This window comes from Columba livia, chromosome 13, assembly GCF_036013475.1.
Source record: "Columba livia isolate bColLiv1 breed racing homer chromosome 13, bColLiv1.pat.W.v2, whole genome shotgun sequence".
NCBI classification, from domain to species: domain Eukaryota; kingdom Metazoa; phylum Chordata; class Aves; order Columbiformes; family Columbidae; genus Columba; species Columba livia.
Genome location: NC_088614.1, coordinates 9,290,884 through 9,314,721, shown reverse-complemented (window position 1 = coordinate 9,314,721; position 23,838 = coordinate 9,290,884). Strand labels below are relative to the sequence as shown.

Here is a 23,838-nt window from a genome sequence, read left to right as displayed (position 1 = left end):
GCCTCTATTGCCAGAGTATGTCATGGAGAATGAGCTGAGGTGTCAAGTTGTGCAAAATTTTGTAAGTGGAAATCATGACAACTTGCGTCTAAAGACTGCAGAGCACATTACATCCATCAGTTAACGTACACTTGGATCTAGAAAAGGTCTCAGCAGGAACTTTCTTTGCTCACAACCCAAAACCCCTCTCAGTCATTGCCTAAACTTACTGCACGCTTTACATCAGCAGGCAGCAGGTGAGAGAAGCACAAATTACCCTAAAATGGAAGGCCTGAACCTTGCAGCCTCTTCTCTGACTGTGACCTAAAACTATGGCTGTTATTTCTGTCACTGTCACTCTATGGCCCCACAACTTCATGTTTCATTTTTGCAGGAAAATTGCTTGAAGGGGAGGATTAGAGAGCAACCGTCTTCTATCAGCTGCAGCCTTTGCCTCCCAGGCTGCTCCTCAGAGATATTTTACAGAGTTTGAACTTCCTTCTGTCACCTAAGGCTAAGAAGGACTGAGGAACCAACTCTTAATTTCTAATTAATAACCTACTCACTTTCCATTAATAATCTAATTAGCAGAGCAGACTCCAGTGCTGACATCAGAAGACAAAGCCCTGTTGGGAGACCACCTGCAAGGGACCAAACCCTGGTCCTGAGCTCCAGGGGCTGATTTGCAGCAGCTGCCCACCTCCCACGCTCGAGAGCCCAGTTAAACCCGGTTAACCCCCCCTCAGCACCCAGGGCCTCTGTGTGCTGGATTTTACTTCTTCATTTCCCAAAGGCAGCCAGACCCTGTGTGAGTGAGCTGCCCTCATACAGGTGCACCAAGCTGGGCTGGCAACAGCCTGTGAAGGGTTAAACCCCGGGAGCTGTTAATTAGCCCGCCAGGAGTGATTAATTACCCCTCGCGGGGTGGGGTGGAAGAGGAGCAGTTTCGAGCAGGGGACCAAGGCACGGGCTGCAGCAGGAGGGGCAGGCTGTGTGGCTTGGAGGTAAAGCTTAGTTAATTTCTATGTTTATTTGTTTTTAAATAAAAACAATGGGGTTTTTTTTAAGCTGTTATTGGAGGGTAGTTGCTGTTTCTGGAGACAAAGGGCTGCGGTATGTGGTTGCCTTTGGCTGTGAGGCCTGAGCTTTGCTGGGGTGGCCATGGCAGCAGGTCCAGCCTTGCTCCTTGTGGCTGTGAGGGCCTGGGGAACACCTCGAATTCCTCGTTCCTCTCTGTGGGGTGGTCTCTTAGCCATACTGTGTCTTGTGCAGAAGTTAATTGCTCATGTTGGCTCAACTCTCATGTTTCTGCAAGCATTATCGTGTAGTGAATCATCTACCCCATTACCTTTTTTTTTTTTTTTTTCCTTAAAGGAGTCCCTTTCCTGTGGAACAGGATGCAGATATGCCTTTGTTTCTTTCAGCCACCACCTACTTCTGGTTGGTCTGCTAAATTGCTCAGCTCTTTGACCCCTGTTTGTGGGGTTTAAAGAAACTGGCAAATCCTCAGTGCTCCCCCCAAAAACTGTGCCTTATGAAAACCCCACAGCATTATTTATGAACTTCTGAGCTGCTCCTTTTGAGGCCAAGATTTGCACTTAGTGGAAAGCTGAGACCATGAAAGAGCAATAGAAGATGGTCATTCACTTGTTTTTATCATGGAGAAGTCCAAGTTGTCTCTGGTGGTTTGTTGGGGTTTGTGTGGTTGGTTTGTTTTGGGTTTTTTTGTGTTTACCCTACTGAGCTGGCTTCCTGCTTGAAATGAAGAGTGAAAAAGAAAGCAACCTACTTTTTGTTTGTTTTGTTTTTTTAATGTATAATTGGTGAAACTTTCGCGGTTACATAGAGCATTATTATTGCTCCTGGTAGCCCGTCCTGGGTTTGGTTTGAATTCTGATCTATCTCAAGTATGAATTTACTCGTCTGCGATGAAGGTACTGGAGCAGAGTTGTTGCTGCATGTTAGGGCTTGGACTTGGAAGGACTGTGTTTTCCCTTAGTTTTGGTCTGTTATGTAAGTAAAGGAAGATGTGAGCTGTGAGCAGCAGCGGTTGGGGAAGCCATCAAACCACTTTATTCACAGCAGGATGCTCCTGTTGATGCCGAGGAACTCAAAGTTATTGGCAGCTCCTTTGAATGCACATCCCTTTGTATCTGCCTTCCCCTCCCCGTGTTCCTGCTCATCTCCACCGGTGCAGCAGCTACCTGTGGTGGGGCAAAGCAGAGAGTAGTGGCAGCTAATTAATGAACAAGCAAGGGAGAAGCATGAGCTGTGAGAGCTGAGGAGAATTTGGACCCTAGTGAAAATGGGAGAAGGGAACTGCTGAATAGCCCTGGCAGCTGCAAGAAGACAAGTCAAAAAAAAAAAAGACTGAACTGTTGTGATAATGGGGAGTGGCAAGAGAGGTGGAGCTGGAAATGCAGACAAAGGCATTTGTAATCTTTGGTCCATCTGCCTGCTGGGTTGCAAGAGAGAAAGCAGGGTCTTGAAACATCAGGTTCCCTCTTCCAAACAGGAGAAGTTTTTTTTTGTAATTGAAGGGCATGCACCTTTGAAACTTTGTCCTATATTCAATCAAAAGCCAGTTCTGCCATTACCTGAGCAGTTAATAAAATCTATTGCCTTATGATGGATTGTTTCTGCAGGCTAGAATTGATCTGTCTTCGTTATGATTTGTGAGATTGGGGGGAAAACACAAAATATAATCTGTATTTCTGCTGCACTGAAAGATTTCACTGTGTTCTTCTAAGGCTTGGAAGTTACTACAACTGCAGGGGTCATTTTCTTGATTTATTAAAAATAAAGCATACCTTATTAACATTTTAATAAAGAGAATCTCTTTTCAGAGGTGCTCAGAGTTGCTCTTATTTCTCTCTGTGCAATTCCTTTCTCTAAAAGGGAAATACTATTGAGATCTGTAAAGCATGATTTGTTAGACTGAAACTAAACACAGAAATACACCAAAGCAAAATGCTTTCTGAAGGTGCTGTGTTTGTGAGAGGTGCTTGCCCAATATGTGTGATGCAAAATGGGGATGCTTTGTGAAGAAATCATCCTTGTAAAGCCATTGGTTCTGGTCATCAGACTCTATCCAATGCTTTAGTGATGATGCTGCTGATCTATTTGGGAAGTTGGCTGGCTCTCAAGGCAGAGTCTCTTCTCAAAGGCTGTTTCACAGTGAAAATATGCTCAGTGCAGCCGAGTGCATGAATGAAAAAGCCTCTGGTACCTTCTAGTCTGGCAAAATGCAGCACAAAACTCAACTTACTCTGTCCTTTCTGCTGTCCCAGGTAAGAAATGTGTGTGTTTTCCTTGCTTTGTTTCATTTTCCTTCTCTTGTGTTTGGATTTGAAAGTGTTTGTAATCCACGTTTGATTTCTAATTAAACACTGCTTGAATTGCTGTTGAAAGATGCAAGATCTCTGCTCTAAGCCAGTTGCTAGGAATGTAGAATCTCGTAGTTTCTTGATTTACAATTACAACAAATTTGCTGTGTGATATACAGCATTTTTTGTCTCCCTTCAGTAAGGGTGGCTGGGGGGAATCTTTCAAGTGTCTCGGTAGCAGCTGCAGCAGCAGTATTTTCTGTCATATCAAATGCTGCAACTTTGATTTGCCTTTTTCCTCTGTGGCTTTTGCCGGGTAGTAGGGGGTTATAGGCAGCTCACGTTATTTATTGACCTTTTGAAAAAAAAAATAGGGGGAAAAAAAAAAGAGGGGGGAATATGGAGGAAAAATAAAATCAGACCTTGCAAAAGGTTCCCTTCCCTGTACTCTCCTGATAGATGTGTAATACTCTGTTAGCGACTTGCTGTGTAGCATTTCTCTTATTAAATGTAATAGATCCCCCTCTGCCAGAAAGCAGAGGAAAAAACACCAGCCTTGGAGCTCTGGAGCCCCGGCGGCTGCTGCTGCTGCTGTCTGTCACACAAAGGGACTCGCTGGGCTCGGACTTCTCGGTACCTTCTGCTTAATCTTTTCCTCTTGCTGCTGTTGCAGGGCTCACTTTTTGGAAGCTCTTGGGAGGTCTGAAAATCCTTTGTTGTTGTGCAGTTTAAACGCATTTCTTTGTTTTTTGTCTCGGGAGCTCTGTAAACTCTTGCATTATAAGTGACAGTGGCGCTGGCATCCCGTGCACCGGGTAGAGATAAAAGTTAATTCCTTTTTGACTTGCGATCGAGTGGGTTTGTTAACCCTTGAGGGGCTGGTAGGTTTTTACAGCGTCAAACTAGTGCTAGGGACGCTGAGTCTGTGAACTTGTATTTATAATTGCAATCTCCAGTCTGTTTTTTTAAAATAGGGTGATAAGGAGAAAAATGGTGAGGGATCGCTGTTGGGAGAGGCTCATTGGTGAGAGGACACATATCAAGAGTGTGTAAGTAGGAAGCAGTAGCGTGAACTGAATGCACACGTGCTGTGGATCAAGGGTGGGATATTTGGGTCCTCGTTTAACTTATAAGGACTAAAAGCACTGGAGTGGGTGGCTGAAGCTATGGGACAGTGGCAGAATCGGTGACTGGAGACTCATGAGCAAGCACGAAGGCATTTGGGTGGGTTCGGGATAACAATTCTGCTTTAGGGCATGTAAGGAATGAAAGCAGCTGCTTTGGACCACAGGTTTGGTGCCCCAGTGCACCCATGGATGGGTTGGAGAAGCCAGAGCAGCATGTGCTGGGGATACACACTGAGAGGCGCTCTGGTGGGTTGGGGATGCCCAAAGGGTTCCTGGGGAGAAGCTGTCCAAGTGGGCTGAGATCCAGCCTGGGCAATGCCGAGGGAGCAGAGGGGCTGTGGGGAGAGGGCAGAGGTGGTGTGAAGGTAACCTGGGGATATAGTGAGCTGGTGCTACATTGGGCTTGAGCCCTGCCATCTGGACTGCAGTTTGCTTGGCTTTCTCTGTGTTTTCAGTACTCTCTTTTTTTTTTTTTTTTCTATCTTCTTTAGCACAGTACTGAATTAATCAGCTTGAGTTTGGATTTTCTTTAGCGGTCCCTTGTAGGGAGAACAGTATGTATATGATACAGGAGGACAGACTACTGAGGCCCATTAAACCACAGAGCTGGCATTTGTTTAACATCAGTAACTACTTAAAATCTGACAAGGTGCAGAACACCTGATTCTGAAAACTGTGCACTTTATTGATAACTTCCAGTAATACTTCAGAGTTTCTTTTCTTGCTGGGCTGAGTTCAAGGCATATACTGCAGGGCTGAGCTTGTGGTGCTTTAGTATTATGTTTAAGTGCTTAAACTGCACAGCCCCCTTCTTTATTAGCATATCCAGCTTTAACTGGCCATGTCTCTACCTGGTGATTTAACACAGCTCCAAGTTTACTTTATAGATCATGGCTAAGAGTTAATAAATTAAGGAATGAATTACACTATATTAAGTAAGCGTACATAAATCTATCTTCAGGTACAAGGTGGTTGAGTATTGGCAGGTTGAAGTGTGAACTGAAGGTGATATCGTGCTCAGGAAGGAAAAGGGAATTGCTGAAATGCTGTTTGGCTTTTCTCTTTGACACACCACATGTACAACTTTCATGTGACAGGAAAAGTAAACAGACGAATGCGAGAAACAACATATTAAACAAATGCAGCCATCTGGCTGTGTAGTGGTTGTAACACATTTTGGGATTTTTTTGGTACTTTTTTTTTTTTCCCCCCTCCCTTAGCAGTAGCAATAATGCTTCATATAATACAATACTAGTAGAACCTCCAAAGCACAATTTTGGTAAGATGACTTCTAAGCAATAACAATCTAATAGTGCAGTACTTCACGTGAAAGCAGGAGATGGTAATAACTTCACTTCAAAGTAGTGATAGCAAAGTTTACGGTGTAGAAAAAAGTTTGAGGAAATTCTTATGTTCATAAGGACATGAACAGAGAAAAGGTTTTAATTAAAAGATCATTTCTAAAACCTGGGAACTTGAGTTTTGTGTTTTCTTGGTCTGCATTTATTTGACTGCATTTGTTAAATATAAAAAAGGTTGCCTTTTGAGGCATTAAAAGGATGGGGAATTGCTTCTTCCACCCATTAAGTGTGTTCGTAGAAGTTGTGGTAAACAGGTAGGCAATAAATGTATTTTTTTCCTTTGCAAAGATTTAGTCTATACTACTACCAACTGTTTGCCCTGTTTTCACCAAGAGGTAAACAGAACATCAGCTGGAATAGCTGAGGAAGATATGTTTCACGTAATTCTCTAATTCAGAATCACCTTTAAAACTATGAAAGGTATTTATACAGCTTTATTGATCTGAAGCTGACAATAAAAACTGAGTGTACTCTGGTAGCTTGTGCAGTTCAGTGTACAGTAAGGAGTAAATACAGATTTTTAAATCTATCAAATTCGGGTAGGATTTGGGTTTTTTCCCCAAAGGATATTTTCTAAGGCCTATATACAAAGTATTTTTTTAATAACAAAAGTCCTTCACAGGCGTGCTTTTGTATTTTACACATTTCATGCGAACAGATGAATAAATATAAAATTTGTGAGTAAAACTTACAAGAGGAGGGGAAAAACCAAACATTTTTGGATAGCTTTAACAGTAACTGTCATGTTCCACTGGGGTGCAACTAAGTCAATGGGAAAAAAAAAAGTACAGGTTTCATAGACTTGCCATTACAGTGAATAGAGAAAATCAGTCCTAAAACTCTTTCCCCAAATGTGTAGCCCAGACTGCTGCATTCTTAAGCTTTTATTTTTTCAAATTTCTCCAGAAGAGGGCTCCATTCACAGCTTGTAAGTCAGTACCCATATATTAAAAGAAAAATAAATTTATCAGCTTCAGGAAGAAAGACTGGTGCTCACACAAATGCTGTTGATATAAAGTTCAAGATTGTGTTCCAATTCTGATCAAGCATTTCCATGTTGTATCTTGTTGCTGTAGGTCTTATTTTATTTAAGACTTATTATTTGAGAAGTCTGGAGAAGAACTCCTATATCTCCTGCTATATCTGAGTTGTAAAAATGCTTTGAGCATGTTACAGAAACTCAATTGCCCATTATTATGTGTAATTACTTGTACTGATGAACATTTTGTGAGCAAGCTGACACCTACTCCTGGCAGTTTCAGGCCATCATTTTTGGTTATGTAGTCAAAAAGATGTGCCACTTAGATATCTCATTCAACGGTGTCTCCCAAAACACAAGAGCCATTCCAGCAGTGCTGTGCTATTTGTTAAATGTTGCCTTTGAGGGAGGGTTGGCCCCTTGTGAATTAGTATGACTCTGGGTAACAGCTGTAACCTTTTAAAGATATTCTTACACACAACCTGACCAGACTCCTCACTGCTAAGCGAGGGGGATTTATTATAATAAGCAAGTGGAAATTGGTCATGAAAATGCTCCTGGAGTTACGGCATCACAAACCCACTTTGCTGTGTGCAACTTTAGACTTTATCTTGTAATTTAAGGTGTAGCTCAGGCAATGTGTTGGGACCTGGTTTCTGATGATCAGAAATAGAAAAAGGTTATTCTAGCACATGTAATGTCTTTTCTGTGATCTGTTGAGGGTTAACAGCTTCTTTTTTAGTGACTTTTTCAGCTAGGAAATATTTCTAAAAGATATCTCAATAGGCCAGCACAACAGGAACTATTAGAACTATGTAGATAATAACAGTGGTGCCTGTTCAAGAAGACATGAAGTTCTGCCTTTTGTTTTCTTCCTGTTCACTGTTGGATAAGTAGGCTCTTCCCATTCTATTAATATGTAAGGACAAGCTGGATAACAGAGCTGTTACTGTTCTCTTCTTCCTGCATGGCTGCTGGAGCCACATCTCTAATCATCAGCAGCTGATCAGTTCTACCAATGTGTTCTGTGTCAGGATTTTGGCCTCTGGTTTCAGAGTTCCCTTGGGACTCAAGGCAGAAATGTGAGGTTGATTTGTGTGTGTGCTTTGTTTTTTTTGTTTGTTTTGTGGGTTTTTTTTTTTCATTTTTCATGGAAATAACTTCTTCATTCTGTCTTTGACACGTATGAGCACAAAATAAACTTTTTTTTTTTCCTGTATCACCAGTATTGTAACCAGCAAAGCTTCATCTGTGCAGGCGAAAAGACAAATCTACTGTGTCCACTGGGGAGGGGAGACAGAATGAGAGGGATTTATCATCCTTAGGAGACTAAGTGAGCCATAGCTCTTCCCAGTTAACTCTGGATGATATTAGTGGGTTCTTGATCATGGCCATATGGTTGCACTGTGCCCTGCCCTAATCACCAGATGAATGGGACCAGCCCAGATGGGACACTGTGTTTTTCTGTCACTTCATGTGTCTTGCAGCTCGCACGATGTTGGTGTGTACAAATCAGTAGGTTATGAAATGCCAAAGAGGAGTGAAAAATAAGGCTTGCTTTATTAACCACTGTTTCATTATTCAAAGGTCTTGGAAATTTGCCCCCTGCCTTTTTTTTTTTTTTAGTGTTGTGATGTGGACTGTATTCTCTGTCAAACATAAGAATCTATTTATTCAAAAGCCTTACTGGTTTGTATGAAGGGAACTCATTCCATTGCTAACTTATCTAATATTCTGCTGTTTCACACCATTAATTTTCTTGGCTAAAGAAAAAAGGAGGAATGTAAGATTTGGTTTGGTGGAGCTGGTTAAAACATTTCTAAGAACAGACTAAAACAAACATGAGCTATTAAAAATGGGGTGAGGTGAGAACACTTTATCAGTATCTCTAACCACTTGGAAAAGCTGATTAAGTTGTTTAAATAACTCCTGATATCTATGAATATCCCTGTATGGATGTCTAATTTGGTGTCTTTGAGCCTTGTTTTTAGGGAGATGAACATTCACCTTCAAGTTTTCAAGTGTCTCAAAATTGGGCACTCATATGCAGCTCTCCAGAATGAATTAGTTTTTATTGCCCTCCTCAAACTGAAAAACAAACAAAACCACCGCCAACAAAAAAGAAAACAAAAGCAACAACAACAAACTCCCCACAAACCCCTAATAATAGCTGTCTCAGTCTAAACTTTCTAGTTTTCCTGCTGTGAACAACTAATTCCTTATTAGTAATGGTTATATTTCTAAAAAGCTAATGTTTAATTCCCAAGGACTTTGCAGTCTGGTATATAATGAAGAGCAAATAATTCTTGTGTGTATGAAGGCTGTGTTAATAGCAGTACAGACAGATTTCTAAAGGTTTGAAGAAGTTTTTGGCAAATGAATGACTGTGGCAGATGGACCTTGTGGTATTTGTGTGTAACAAGGACTCAGAATGCTGAAAACCACAGGTTCTAGATCATTAAGCTGTCACAGCACTGTCAATGTGGCTGTATGGAAAGAAATACATATATAGGTGGAACATATCACAGGTTTACAACTTGAATTTATGACATAACAGGTGCTTACTTGGACATACCTATACCTGTAAGCTTTTCTCAGCTTTTACTACTTGTGTGCTAAGGCTACTGTAAGGTGGGGAGCTTGGCTGGAAACTCATCTGGGGAAGTACAGATTCCATACATTAATGGCTGGCTGCTACAGGGACAGGAGCACACTTGTGGCAGAGGTACAGTGAGGATGACTAACTTCTCAAATTGTTTGAAATCAAGCCATAAAACTGTTAGCGCATTGAGTTTTGTTTGGATTGCTGTGGAACAAAAAAGCATGTTACAACATAGCATGCTGATAATCAGCTCATCTACTTTATAGTCAATCTATTTCTTTTCATTGTCTTAGCATAACTTGGAATTGTGAGAAGGCTATCTGTGCAAACTGCCTTTACAGAAGAGTCTTGGAGTCAAACGTGGAGGATTTTAAACCCATAGGAGTAAAATAAAAGCTGGCAGCTGCCCATGGAGTCACTGTATAAAGGCAGAAATTCTAAGCAGCTGTAAATTTGTCTGGATCCCCTAGGGATTTATCCCAGCATGTGTGAATTGGGAGTATGATTCGTAGCTTGTATACACAGTATAGAAGGATGGGGTGGGTGTGTGGCAAAATCATCTGAAGTTGCCCCTTTCCCAGCCTATTAGAGTTTTCTTGATGTAAGATGGTCTTTGAAGTGTGCCTGTTGCATTTTAACTTTGAGCCAAGTGTTGGTAACTGCCTGGGAACAGAGAATACTGTGTGCAGTGTTCCCCAGATCTTGCCTTTTCTCATAGACAAACTTACTGGCTTTGAGTTCCCATACTGCCAAACAAGGTGTATTTAGTAATTTCTCCAGAGGCAACGCTCTGTTTTCCCTGAGGAACCACGTTTTACCAGAGAACAAACAGCTATATCAAAATGTGAGAGCTGAACATAGTGCTGCTCTATAGTTGACAAAGCAGGAAATCCAGAGCATCTGGTACTTTGCTCTCCAAGTGCAAGGAGATGGAATTAGCTGTTAGAATCGGATGGGCATTTCCCTCCCCATTAAACCCATTGTGTCAGAGGAAGCTGAGCAACTCCAGCTGTGCTATGAAGCAGGAATGGATATCTCAGCTGTTTGGTACAGTTAGATAACTGGCCAAATTAAGAGGTGCTCAGTTTGACCTTCTGCCAAGATAAAATAACTGGTCTTGCAAATGCCAGGAAGTCGTGGATATTATCTGCCATCCTTATTCAGGTGAAATGCAAAATGAAAAATGTGGGTAAAGATAAAGGAGAATTGAATTAAAATGGGATGATACATAGAAATCAGTTTTGATTTCTGGGCGTTTGTATTAGCTCGCTACCTGAAGGCTGTGTTGTGTGTCAGGCTAAGTGGTTATATTCTTTTCCAAAATGTCTTTTGCTTTTATAATTCATTATCTTATTGAACCAACTGGACTCTGAACTCTATAAGTCTTGATTTGTGAATATCAATCCTATCAATTTACTGGTGTACAGCTCTGACCTGAACACTAAAGTAGTTAGGCCCATGTTTGATCACCTTTCCTTAATATGTGGCGATATCATTGCAGGAGACATCATTCAGTAGGAAGATGATGTAAGGATGGTCATTAAATCCCAGCAGTAATGGAAAGTACACCTTTATGTGCCCATTTACACTTCTGTTCAGAAATAAATAAGGATCTGGCATTTGCTTCTATTTCTGGAATAATTATTTTCTTCTAATCCATTTAATAAAAGATCTAATTTAAAATTATAAAGAAGAATACAATCTTCAGTTTTAAATGTCATCAGTTTTCCTTAGTCATTGGATCTATGCAGTTTAGTTATCAATGCAGAAGCGTGGCGTTCTGTGCAGTGAGGATATTGAGTATTGCAGTTTGGCAAAACAGCAGCTCTTTAGATGATAATTTTGGATATGATATCTTACCATGAAATAAGGTAAGGACGCTGGGAATAAATTATGGAAATTTTTTCTCTTGTGGTAATGACTTCTGGTCTTACATGTCTCTCAACTGTAGTTTTCTGAGTTTGCAGTAGCAAAACACTGTTGCTTACACTAATACGAGAGCAGGTCTCCAGTGGACATGGATTGATTGCATTGCCCCGCTTCATGTTATCGAGGTGAAGGATGGTTAGTATCAATGCCAAGTGCATTTCTGCTGTGTACATTTTGGGAGGCTTACATGGCTTCTATTACTATTATATCCAAGCACCCTGCAAATGGTAATGAATTTATCCTTGCTTCCTTAAAATAAATGCTGAGTTACGACAGGAACATTATTCTGAAATGGGAGACAGCCTCCAACATCTGCCTGTTTCAATGACTTTAGTTCTATTATCTTACTTGAGTAATGATGTAGGCTGCTGTCACTTCTGCTGCTGGTGTTGATTCAGTAGTGACAGCTCATTGTGCTATAGAAAGATTAATTCTGATTGGAGGGAGCCCAGAATAAATTCAGTCTTTAAGCCAATCAGAAGATGGTGTATGTAGTACTATTTTAATAATGTCGCTCAACTTTAAAAAATATAATTAGTTATGATTTGCCAAAGAACTGCCTATCTCTATACAGCTAGTGTTTTGCATATAGAGGGAGTGAAGACGAAATGTCAGCTAATCATAACTGCAGAGAGTTCTTTTGGGCATAGGGGGAATGGAGTGTATGTGGTTATAACTGGTGTTTGTGGTGGCTGCTGGCAAAATGATCAGTTGGAGCAGAGGAGGATTATGAGGCTGGCAGTACCACCATATTTGTAGCATTTGACACCAAAACAGTTTGAGGTAGAAGATGGGTAGATAACAAACCATGAAAAATGCTTCTAGTGCTTGGGAAGGGGACAGATGCTGGAGATTTCCACTGCAATGTGAGACATAGTCTCAATGGCAGAATATTTCCCCTGTCTGTTCACTGATAAAGGCTCCTACCTTCCTTTCTTTCCTCAGATTGGAGGCAGAGCTACCAAAAACTTGGGCTCATCTGACAGGAGATGAGCTGCCTGGCCATGGCAGTTCCACTCTTCTTTGTAGGTTCTGTCAGTGTGGTGTTGCTGTCCTGCAGTGCTGTTGTTAGTAAGATGCACCTAAATGTTTGAATTCTTGAGGGGATGATGATACACGGATGGACCACTTGTTACAAGCCCAGAACATGAGAATCTGTAGACTTGAACGGACTATTGAAAGTTAATTTCTGACTTTGTGGAACAGCTGCCTCTTCCTGTAGGTTACATCCTTCTGAAATGAGGATTTGATCTCCTTACACTTGCTTCCCAAGAATACAATTTTCAAAGCTTTTGTTCCTTCACAAGTCAAAGGCACGTAAGCACAGGAACTGTTGTTTGCTATGCATGGGAACTACACATTGATTATGGGTGTCTGAAAGAGTTTGGCTAAAATACAAACAGCCTTGGTTGTCTGCCATAACTCATGTTGAACCTGAACTAAATAGTTTTTCCAACTTGTTCTTGACATCTGACTTGTTGATGTTCTGCATTTGTGGAGTCTATGTGGGATATGAAGGAAGCAAAAGCAATCATGCACAGCAGGAGTGGTTCTCCCTGCCTTCCCTCCAGGCTGACTGGAAGCATCAGTATTCCTGTGATTTCCTTGTTTAAATTGCTTTTTCTCTGTTCCACTTCATCGGCCCCCAAGAATTCTGATAGTCTGAGTGCTTTTAGTTTTTCTACTCGAACTTTCTTCCAGAACTTTTAGTGGTGGGGCCAAGGATGAATATTTATTACTTAACTTCTCTTAGATGGGCTTCTACGGGCCATTTTGGAAAGTCTGCCCCTTTTCTTGGTGCTTAGATGTTTTTTTTCTTTTGGTGATAGATGAGAAGATTGGGATTTTCCTGCAATATGAGGAAAACCAGACACACTTAAGGTGTTGCATTCTTTTAGTATTTTACATAGTCCCTGGTTATTTTTACTGAGTAATCTGCAAGTTGTCTTGAGTTAGCAGAGTGTTAAGATGTAACCTTTAATGTGGTAGGAAACTATAAGCATTGTACTGTTAGTGCTTGCATATCTGGCCCAAATCTTGTGCATTTCTTGGTATGTTTGTTACCCTGCTGCTTTGTCTGTCGGTCCTCTAAGACAGTCTAGTTCTATCTACACGTGAAAAAAGCAGTTTAATTTGGCTGCTCCATTAATGGTTTTAAGTTGGTGATCTCTTAGAGCCAGGAGTGCTGGGATAGTTATTTAGTAATAAACATGCCAACACAGCTGCTGAATTTCTTGTCCCTTTCCTTGGCTGACTGAAGAATACAAGAAAGAAGAGCAAATCTTAATGCACAAAAATGGAAGGGAAAACCAAGGCAGGGAAAAAATGGTATTCAGTGTCCTATCAGTTTTGCAGCTGTTAGGATTTGGAAAGCAGCCTTTTATGTGTGATATACTTAACAGGTGTGTACAGGAATGAAGTGCCGTGTCTAGTCTGATTCTGCTTATTTCCCCATCTTCAATTACATGCCATCTTGCCTGATAGTTTAGGCTGACACTCGTATCCAGAACTCTTGCTAATATCTGCATCTGAAGCTTCTAGCATCAAGAAACAGGAGGACTTTAATTCTGTTTTATGCATGTTTGTATGTGTATCAGCATGTTGGTTTATGAGAGGGACGAAATTTAATTCTTCACAGAAACTGTTTCCAGCATTCATTATCTGCCCATCCACAGAACTCTTCTACGCTTAGTTTTGGTTGGACATTTTTATTACCATTTGCTTTATTTCTTAATGGACAATATTTCTCTGCTTTGACATTGTTGTGTTCATGATCATTAAATCCATTCTACTGATGCTTTGGGAAACTCGTTGCTGCACAGATGAAATAAAACTTAGGAGATACTGCTGATTGACTAGTTGGCTGGGGAGGGAATGGGAAAGAGAGAACAGAGGACAAATTGGGTATTAGGTGTGAGACCAAACCAGCCTTTATTGCAGGAGGGCATGTTGCAGTTTCTTTTAAAACTGTTTGCATGTCACTCCTTTAACTGTCTGAAGCTACTTTGTGTGTACCAGGTTGTTTCCTACACATCCTCCGAGAAACACAAGCATACTTTAACTGTGTACGGGTGAAAGTACGTCGCAGAGAAAATAGGTAGGAAAGGGTAAGAGAACCTGGGAGGGGAAGGACAATTCTGTTTTGGCTTTCCAGCACTAAATATGAAGCGAGCCAGATACCAAGAAAAGCTAGGCAATGTCTTGCTGAAATGTGTATTATGGGCCAGTGCTTGTGAGAGTCTTGTCAGATAGCATGTGATTTCCCTTACCGTTTTTGCTAATTTATAATTTCATTGACTTACCTCCTTTCTCTTATTTTTCTGGTGTGTTTTTGAGGCCAGCTGAAGAGCAAAGATTAAAGAGAACCTGACTACAGGCATATTTGCAAACTAGCTGTTAGTTTTCTGCAGGTTCTTCTGTGCTTAAAAAAGGAACAACCATCCCTGAACAACTGAGCATATGATTCCTGTACAATGGGTCTACTTTTGACACTATTTCTGGGGTGTTTTCCTGACTCATGATTCATTTGGCAGTGTTTGAGTTTAAGCACTGATAAAGAGAACGCAGCACAGTGCAAATACATTTGACCTTTCAAAACACTGGAAAGGAAACAAAAATAGAAAAATAGTTACTTTGCAGTTTTTCCTTGTATGTGTTTAATGACTGCAAACAAACTAGAATTCTTATTTCTGCCTTGGGAGCCTGGGTAGCACAGAAACCTCTAGGCCTGAGACCCGCTGTTCGCAGGACAGCGTGTTTGAGTTGGCCAGACATTGGAGTAGAGGTTCCAGTCAACTTTGAGTTCTCCAGTTCACGGATTGGCCTGTAGTTCAGATCTACTGAATTCCAAAATCTTCACTGTTAAGCTGTGCTTGTATAATTGACATGCTGGTCTTGGTTCAGTTGCCTGATGGGCAAGAGTCTGTATTTCAAGTGTAAAGTATCACTTCAACTGTCAATTTAAATCAGTAGTACCTATACAGAAGTAAGGCTCAGGTCTCTGTGGAACCCTTCTGCTGAAACCCTCAGCTAGCTACAGCCTTGGTTAACTTGGATATAGCACTCTCTTAATACGCCACCTCTGAATACTGAGTGTGCAGCTTTAAAAAGTTAGTTACTTTGTGAGTGTTCTATGGTGTAAATACCCCTGTGAGTTAGTGCTGCAGTGGGCTTGCTATGGCGTTCAGCCTTGCCCTGCGTTAACCCACCCAGAAGTGCTGGAGGGGTTTTTTAACTAGCAGCATGGCTGAGTCAGGGGGTCTGAAGATCCTCCCTCCTTTTCCTTGTAAAACTGTTGTTCATTTGTGACTGTATTTCTTTGCTTTACAAGCAGAGGAAGTACACGCAGTATGTCTCTCCCAGCCTGTAAGCTATGAGATGTACGCAGTGTGCAGAATTTTGTGCCAGGCTCTGGGGGTAGGTTTTGAATACAGTGATCAGGGTAAATTTTGCTCGTAAACCTCTTTGTGGAAGGGAGGGAAGGTTATGCAACACCTGGGGTAGGGCTCTGATCTTCTATTGCTAGAAATATTTTTGGTATTTCTAAAACTGCTTTGCAGTTTATGCATTGGAATTTGGATGTTTTAATGGGTCTGAAGCTGCTTAGTTGTAAACAATAGCCCTTCCTTGATTTATTTGTACTACCCTGCTGCTTGTCATATGCTGGACAAGTCCAGTGCATCAGGGAGAAACATTTTTCCCTTCTCATCCCATTTTCTTATTTCTTGGTTCACTGTCTAGTCTCCTTCTGTGGCTGTGGTTACATGAATTTCATTAATAGCGAATCTTGAGCAATCCGCTTAAATAATAATCAGTGTGTCTTTAATTTGCCTTTCTTCCATACATTTGTTGTGAATCAGTGAACTATCTGATCAGCTAGCTACCCTAGCACCTGTAAACAAATCTGGTTTTGTTTAGTTCTATTGGCAAAGCTTCTTGCTGTGCAGACTGCTGGGTTGGGAGGTGTGGAGTGCTTGTAGAGCCTGAAAACAGAGGGAGACGAGAAAGTGTGACTTTAGCTTAACAGGTAGATGCCATCCTTCAATAAAGGGATCCTTGCTTCCTTAGTAACTCTTTGCTGTAAAATATGTAATTAGTCCCTGGATAAGCAGCGCTAGTACATCAAACCTGCTGCCTTTCCCAGACAAGCTTGTAACTGTTCCCTTCAAATTTAAGCTCCTTTTTGCTTATTCTGGCCAAAAGCATCTTGTTTGTGTTAACAGCTTTGCTTTTGCTGGATAAAAGTAGAGCAGGGAGCTTTCTTTGAGCTGTGGCTTTGGGTGTACTTAGGTTGAAGAGGGTTTCAAACTTTGGCCTTCCCTTTGCCCAGCAAACTCTGTGTGGACTTTCATTTTATTTTTTCAGGCTTTCTTTTCAGACTGTACTGCTTCATTAAGAATCTGAGCTGTAAAGCAGTGCCTTTTCCAACCAGCCGCATGCATGAGGCTGACTCTTGGCTTGAATACGAAGTCTGGTGTCAACCTTGTCCCATTACCAAATATAGTGTAAATCTTACTGACAAGGTTTGCACCAGCTGTGGCTGACAGGGGGGTGTGGGCAGCAAATGTGTCTGAATGACAGAAGTAATTTCTGATTTCTGTCCTTGGCACTGAACACATGCACCAGCAGACTCGGGAGAAGATGGTTGTTTCTTGCTTTGTCCTTTGCCCATTTTCCATGTGGAGACCCTTCTTGAGCTGCGGCTTGGCCACCACACCTGGGGTCAGCCCACCCCGGTAATGGGCAACAGCTGCTGGCCACAGTATGAGTTACTGGGCTCACAGCATTTGAAGCTTTGCCTCTCTCTTAACAGCCTCATCCTTCTCGAGCATCTTGATTTCAAGTGTCTGCTGAAGCACTGTAAACAGATTTCCTTCAGTTCTGCAGCACTATGTGATGTGTTGCAATACATTTTGTCTAAAGCTGTTGGTGATTCATTAGTTCACCGTTCCAAAAACCAGTTCCAAAGGGATCACTCATCTCCCTGGAGCAGTGAAGATATTTTCAGGCTGACTGCACAGTGCTATGGCAGTGTTTTTGAGACTTGCCCAGTTCGAAACATGTGGCAGTGATACCGCCAACGGCTGCCAATTCAATGGAGGGTTGCGCACAGATTCCATGGGTGGGAACTTGCAATATTATTAGGCACAGCTAATAATAGTTCCTCTTGACTTCTGAAATGTCAGAATGGTCTTGTGAGTAACTGCACTTTGGAAAGCATTAACCTTTTATTTGCCACCAAGAGTAGCCCCTGACATGTGCCATGCTGCATTGTGCTCACAAAAAGAAAGGAAATATATTGTAAACCAGGAACCTTAATATATGTCTGAGAATTTACTAGTGTAAATATTTCAGAGTTGAAGCATTAGTGTGGGGACCCATGACTGTCCTGTGTGTGTACAATGACTAGAAAGATGAGCTTCTGCTAGCCAGCATTTTATAAGCCCTAATGAGCATGCCTCTACCTCATTTTCCCATCTGTAAATGGCTTTGAAACCTAAGAGTGATGAAACTCTAGCGTACTATTAAAAAAAGAAGAGTGCTAACATAAAGAAGCAAGTCTGTTTGCTTTGAGAGGGTTCAGTTACTGTCTGGCAGAGTGTCCTGGAGTCAGGTCTCCAGGGTTTCTGGATTTTCTGAGTAAATCTCCTAGACCAATTGCTCTGGAGCTGGGTCTTCTGGCAGGGAACAATAACTGCTTTGCAGAGGACTTCAAAAGGTTTCAATTGCTTTATGAACCAAGTGAAACCAAAAGTAAAAAATAAAAATCTCTAAATGCTCTGTGGAACCAAGTTAATACTTTCTTACACTAGCTGTTTATTTCTTTTTGCTATCTAGTGCATCCAGCAAGGTACCAGCAGTATGTCTCCAGCTGCAGGATTTACTGTAAGATTTTTATGGACTGCTGGAGGCCAATCAGTAAGGGATTTTGATATGTTGGCTCTGGAGTGGCAGAAACTGATAAATGGAAAGGCAAAAAAAAGCGCTAATGTTAGAGTGAGAAATTAAGCCATGAGCTTTTGTGTCCTTTTGAGGATATAACTAAAAGCAAAGCTCTGACACAGATGAGCCAAGTTTTGGGGATACTGGACACTTGTCTCTTCTTGTGATTTAGGTTGGAGCGCTGGCCTGTTGCTGATTACAGAGCTGCATGGGGCATGGCATGGAGCCAAGCCCTGAGTTGTAGAGCAATGTAAATACAGGGGAAAGACAGGTAGACGACCTATATTCAGACTGCTCTTCTCAATTGCTTTTTACAGGTACTTATTATAGTTAAGAACGCTTGCTGGATATATGTTTCAAGGCAGAATTGCATCACTAGGGATTAAGAATAACCTCACATAATGAATGGATCTCATTTTCTGTATGCTACTGTATCTATAATTTTTGTTTTCTTCTGTGAGAAGTTAGATGATAATATTTAAGACCAGGGAAAACTAAAGTGCAAATCAAGAAAGTAGCTTGTGTGAAGTCCTATAGGACACCTTTAACAAGTGGGATGCAGTCACAACTCAGGAACCCCAAATTGCCCATCAGTGCACACTGTCCCTGGTCTTGCATCAAACAATTTGCAGCTGACTACTGCACATAGATTTTTTTTGTTGTTGTTGTTTATAGAATGATTCAAACTAGAGGTTAAACCTAATAACCAAGAATTAGTTATTTGAACAGTATTTCATCAGCCTCCTGTATGTGGAACACTTGCTAAGAAACACAGTAATATTGGCCCATATGAGTGATGGAGTTTGAATATGAATTTGCTTTTATGGCAGCCATTGTGTGTATTAGATCAATACTGGCACTTTTTTTGGACTTCTGTTTTATGTGGCATACAGCATTTGAATTGCAAGACCTTGAAAAGAAATGCTGTATTTTTAAACTTGGTCATCTTTTGGCATTATACTCGAGAGCAATGATTATTATGTTGTTTCTGAAAGTCTGAGATGTAGATCTGTCAAGTATCAGTTACAGTTAAGCATCTTGGTTATTTTCTGGTTTTAATATTTATGGTATTAACAGAAGATAAAAATCAGGTTTTATTTCTCTGAAGACTTCTTTCAATTCAATTAAGCTAGGATTTTGTAAACAAAACTGATTTGAAAGAGGGTAAACCTCCCTGGGCTCTCAAAACATGGATATGTCTGAATGTCCTTGATATTCTTATAACTCTAATCATTGATAGCTGTAAGCCCATTCAGAATATTATCTAAGCACTGACAAGATTCTCAGTATTAGTACAATGCATTAGAAAAAAACCTCTTGTGCAATCTCTGGCTCTCAAGGACAAACCACCTAATTAGCTGACCTGTCTTAAACAGAAAGAATAATGTGTGTTTATTAAGGAACAACAAATTGCTGAATTCAAATCTGTTTTTTGGAATCTGAAAGATTTGGGGAGGGAAGCATTTAATGGTAGGGAAGGGAGATGAAATGTGAAGGCATTGGGTACCCCAATCAAGAGAATGCTATGTGTGTGTATGTATACATACTGAAGGTATACATGGATACATGTAGGATCATATATGCAATGTAGATCAGGCAAAAGCGAAGATAAGTGTTGTGAGTTTTATCATGTTATAGTGGCTTTTTTATTCCCAAAGGTAATACTTGGTTTGTAACTCATTCTCTAAACTTATGTTCATGCCTTAAGATTGAAGCTTTGGAACTTAAAATAAAAATTAAAAAGGGAGCAATTGGGGCCTTGCTTCAGGTTCCTCTAAATTGAGTCTGAGATGTTAATATTAAATCCAGTCAGAACAGAGTCATGACTTTTGTTCTTATGTTTTTGAACACACTCAAACTCGTGTAACTGGTATGAAAACAAGTGCTCAAACAAGATACTTTGAAGAGCAAGGATTGAGTGTCTTTATGTCCTCAAAGTAACCTAGTCCAGCTGCATAGCTGACTTGTGGGTTTATGCTTTCTAAATTCTTATAATAAAAATGGTGGTAAAAAAACAGCAATTGTGAGCCAGAAATGCACATGGAGTAGTTTGAAGGACTGGCCTATTACAAGTATAAATAAAAACTTGCTGGGTTTGAGAGCCTTTCACATGTCTGGCTGTTATTTTAGAGCATCGTCTGGGACTATGGGGACTCTTTCTTTCCCCTACAGTTTTAGCAGGCTGAATTGGATCATTTTTAACTGTAAGTGCTCCTTGCCTAAACATGCAGACTCACTGAGGGGTTTCTATTTGGACAAGCAAAAATCATGTGAATTATAGCCAAAAGGATTTTGGCCTGTATAAGCTGTAGGAGTTGTCACTTTGAGATTCTGCAAATACTTGTTCCCAAGAGAATACGTGTGGGATGTTTAAGACGACCCTGAAAGCAAAGTGTTAAAAACACGTGCAGACTTTAGAGATACATCAGCTATATGCAGAGCAACTTAGAGCAGACTACAAAATGGTGGTTTTATTTTCCCCTGTGGTGCAATGTTATAGTGGAGAACTGTGTATAAAGGGGGAAATGGAATGTGTTTCCTTTTTCTCCTCCTTTTAAATACAGTGACATGTCCTAATTTAGACCTAATTTTCATTCCTGTAACATTACTTGTAACAACGTCTAAAGTCCTCAGAATTAATTTGACTGGAAAAATTCCAGAAGGACTTTCAATTTTTCTCATTAAAAACATTATAGATGTCTTAATTAGGCACTGTTATTAATGATAATATTACTTAATTTAGAGCTACACACTTAAGATGTGGTTACCTCTAGCGTGATTAGTCAGAGAAGCTCTGCTACGCAAGGATGCACACTAGAATGTGGAACAGTTAAATATTTAGAGCCAGATACTCAGCTGTGTAAATTGTGTGGCTACTGTGACCTCAGTGGAGCTAGACTAGGATACATTAATGGAGGGTTTGATATCTGAGGTTATCAATAATTATTTCTGGCTGATCTCCTGCAATAATTCTCATTTTCTTTTTCTTTCTGGTGTTTGTCTTTCTCTAAATTAAGCACTTACGGTAGGATAAGTTTATGAAGTAATTAATCTATATTCTTGTCTTCAGAAGAAGCTGTTGAACTACTGAAATTAAGCTGGAACCACTCTGAACTTGTATTTCTTTTTCCCCACGTTACCCCAGGGGGATTTCACTGACTTAAGTGAACTTGCTCCTGATTTAGAACACAGTTTGAGGACCTTTTCACAGTGCCTTTGACTCTAATGGGCTCTGTTACAAGCTGCAAGTTGTAGTAATTTGCTTTACTTGGTGAGGACCTTCTGCTACGTGTGGGGGTAGAGTTAGGTGGAATATTTTATTTGCTTGCCTAGGCACAGATTTAGACAAGCTTGAAAAATACTGTGTGGACCAGTTAATGTGTGTATTTTCCTGTCAGAAGATTAAGAAGAGCTATCTAGCTTTACTATATTTGTACCTGGCTTCATTAGTACATAAGAATCCATGACAGTTTTCTGTTCTATAATTACTGCTGTCACTCCTGTTTGATGTTACTTATGTTTATTGTGATTGTGGATGGGAAAGGCTGTTAGTTACATGGGCTATTGCATGCTGCTTTGTGACTTTAATTGGGGAGCTGGTACAAAAGAAAACCTGTGCTTTGGTTATTAACAGGATATAAGACTTAATTAAAAAAACCCCACCCCCTTCTAGCCCCCAAAATCCCACAGCAAATGTTCCAGCTTCTAAAATTCTTTGGAAAGTGAGGTGTCAAAATGAAACTGAATGTAACACAACAAATTTTTATATGTTCTGTTACTCAAAAATCCCAGTGTTTAGATTCCAAGTGTTTTCAGTTAGCTTTGTACAAGCTCATTTGAGGGGTAGAAAAAGATGATCCTTATGTGAACTGTGTGAAACCCTGACTTGTGTCATCTTGTGGTTAGTTTAACCATGAAATGTACAGTCATCATGCATTCAGGTTAAGATGGACAGATGTGCACAAGGCTGTTAAAGCAAAAGGCATCTGGATGTATAATTGGTATATGGGACAGCACTGAAACCTCAAAATAGTGCAGACATTTGCATCTGTTCACTGATGTATATAATGACAAGTTATTTGGGGTAGTAGGGTGTGAAGCTTAAGAGGAACTTAATGGCTTTTTCTTCAATAAATCATTTGACTTACAGCAGTGTCACCTTTTATTAGCTTGTAATTTTGTAAAAGTTAAAATTGAGCATAATGTTGCATATAATTCTACAACATCTGGTAGCAATATCTAGTAGCAGCTGCTTAGTACCTGAAATAAAAACAAAACATGATTTTATCCATGGTTGTCACAGTTAATTTTCCTAGAAGTAGTAGTTTTGGAGTAGGTGTGCTACTAAATAGGTCTGGCCACAAGAAAGAATAGGTGGAGAATAAGATACTGTTCAAAATTGAGCAAATAGAACAAAGGATTGCATGAAGTCTGGACCAGAATAGTGTGTTTTTATAGAGTTTGGTTTTTTTACTGAAATAAGACTTTAGAAGGAATCCTGAAATGAAGTATAGTCCTTAAATACATGGTGCTTTGTTACTGAAGTGTATCTTACTAGCACAACTTTAACAGATCACAAACTTTTTATATTGGCTTTTTTTTTTAATTCCCTAGTCCTACAGGGGAAATTATCCAGTGCTTTGACTATGATATATGTGTAATTGCATTACTGTCCTTTGAGTACTACTACAAGAAGGAGGAGGGAGAAGAACCAAACTCAAAACAGTATAAAAATGAGGTGACAGCAGTGTTTTTTCTCTTCAGCACGTTGTTTGCTGCTTGTTCTAACTTGAGATTCAAAGGAAACGTGTGGGCTGCATTGTCACACAGACTGGAGAGCAGCCAGACAAACAATCCGTGCCTTTGGGTTGCTACAATTTGGGCTGCACCTGTAATACCCCCCAGATGCCCATTTTGGAGTTTAATGTTTCAGGTTGTCTCTTTGTGTCACAGGACATCAGATATATTTGTTCATGAAGGGTGAGAAGATGTAGTATTAGTTGTGCTTACTGAGGCTCTTCTTGATGGAGGGATGATTTTTTTTTTTTTTCTTAAATGGGTATTGTCCATCGAGTGTATTTTGGACACCCCTAGAAATAGGAACGTGGTGTGTGGGAGAAATGAATTGCAGAGTTAAGTAGCTGTTTGTGTTGTGTGTCTCTATAAACTGTTCTTTTCAAATCTTGCCACTCTAAGAAGCAGAGACATTAGCTGGGTAATCTGATTTTAGTGTTACTTGTAGCAGATTCTGGAGTCAATGGTGGGATTTATACACAAGCAGATGAAGATCTCAGGTTATTGCAGAGCATGGAAAAAGTACCAGTGGTCCTAGTGTATTTACCTTATCTTTTGGTGCCCCTTTCCCAGTTCCTCTGGTTGCAAATTTTATTTAGAGCACCAATATTCTAGCAATTCACTTCTCCAGTCATGTTTAAACTGCCTGTACAGAATAACATCACTTCAAGGACAGAATAATGATGATGTTTGACACACTAACAGATTTTTTTTTCCCCACTCTGTTTTTGATAGGGATCCCTGATGAAGGCAAGCAGTTAACTGTGATACTGACTGTCTGTTTTTCCTTTTCATTTCC

General features: G+C 40.4%; 1 protein-coding gene across 6 annotated transcripts in view; it reads left to right on the top strand.

The window, feature by feature from the left end:
* Nucleotides 1-922: 922 nt before the first annotated feature.
* Nucleotides 923-23,838, top strand: part of CDH13 (cadherin 13) — a 460,421-nt gene continuing 437,505 nt past the window's right edge. For 2 of the 6 annotated variants that reach the window (XM_065028884.1, XM_065028882.1), the window contains exon 1: nt 3,750-3,938. In XM_065028884.1, the coding sequence (XP_064884956.1) occupies nt 3,765-3,938 (174 nt within the window). In that variant the 5' untranslated portion in view covers nt 3,750-3,764. Of the gene's footprint in view, nt 984-2,972; nt 3,270-3,749; nt 3,939-23,838 lie in introns of those variants that run through there. The other 4 variants (XM_065028885.1, XM_005504744.3, XM_013367781.3 and 1 more) reach the window with 4 other exon arrangements.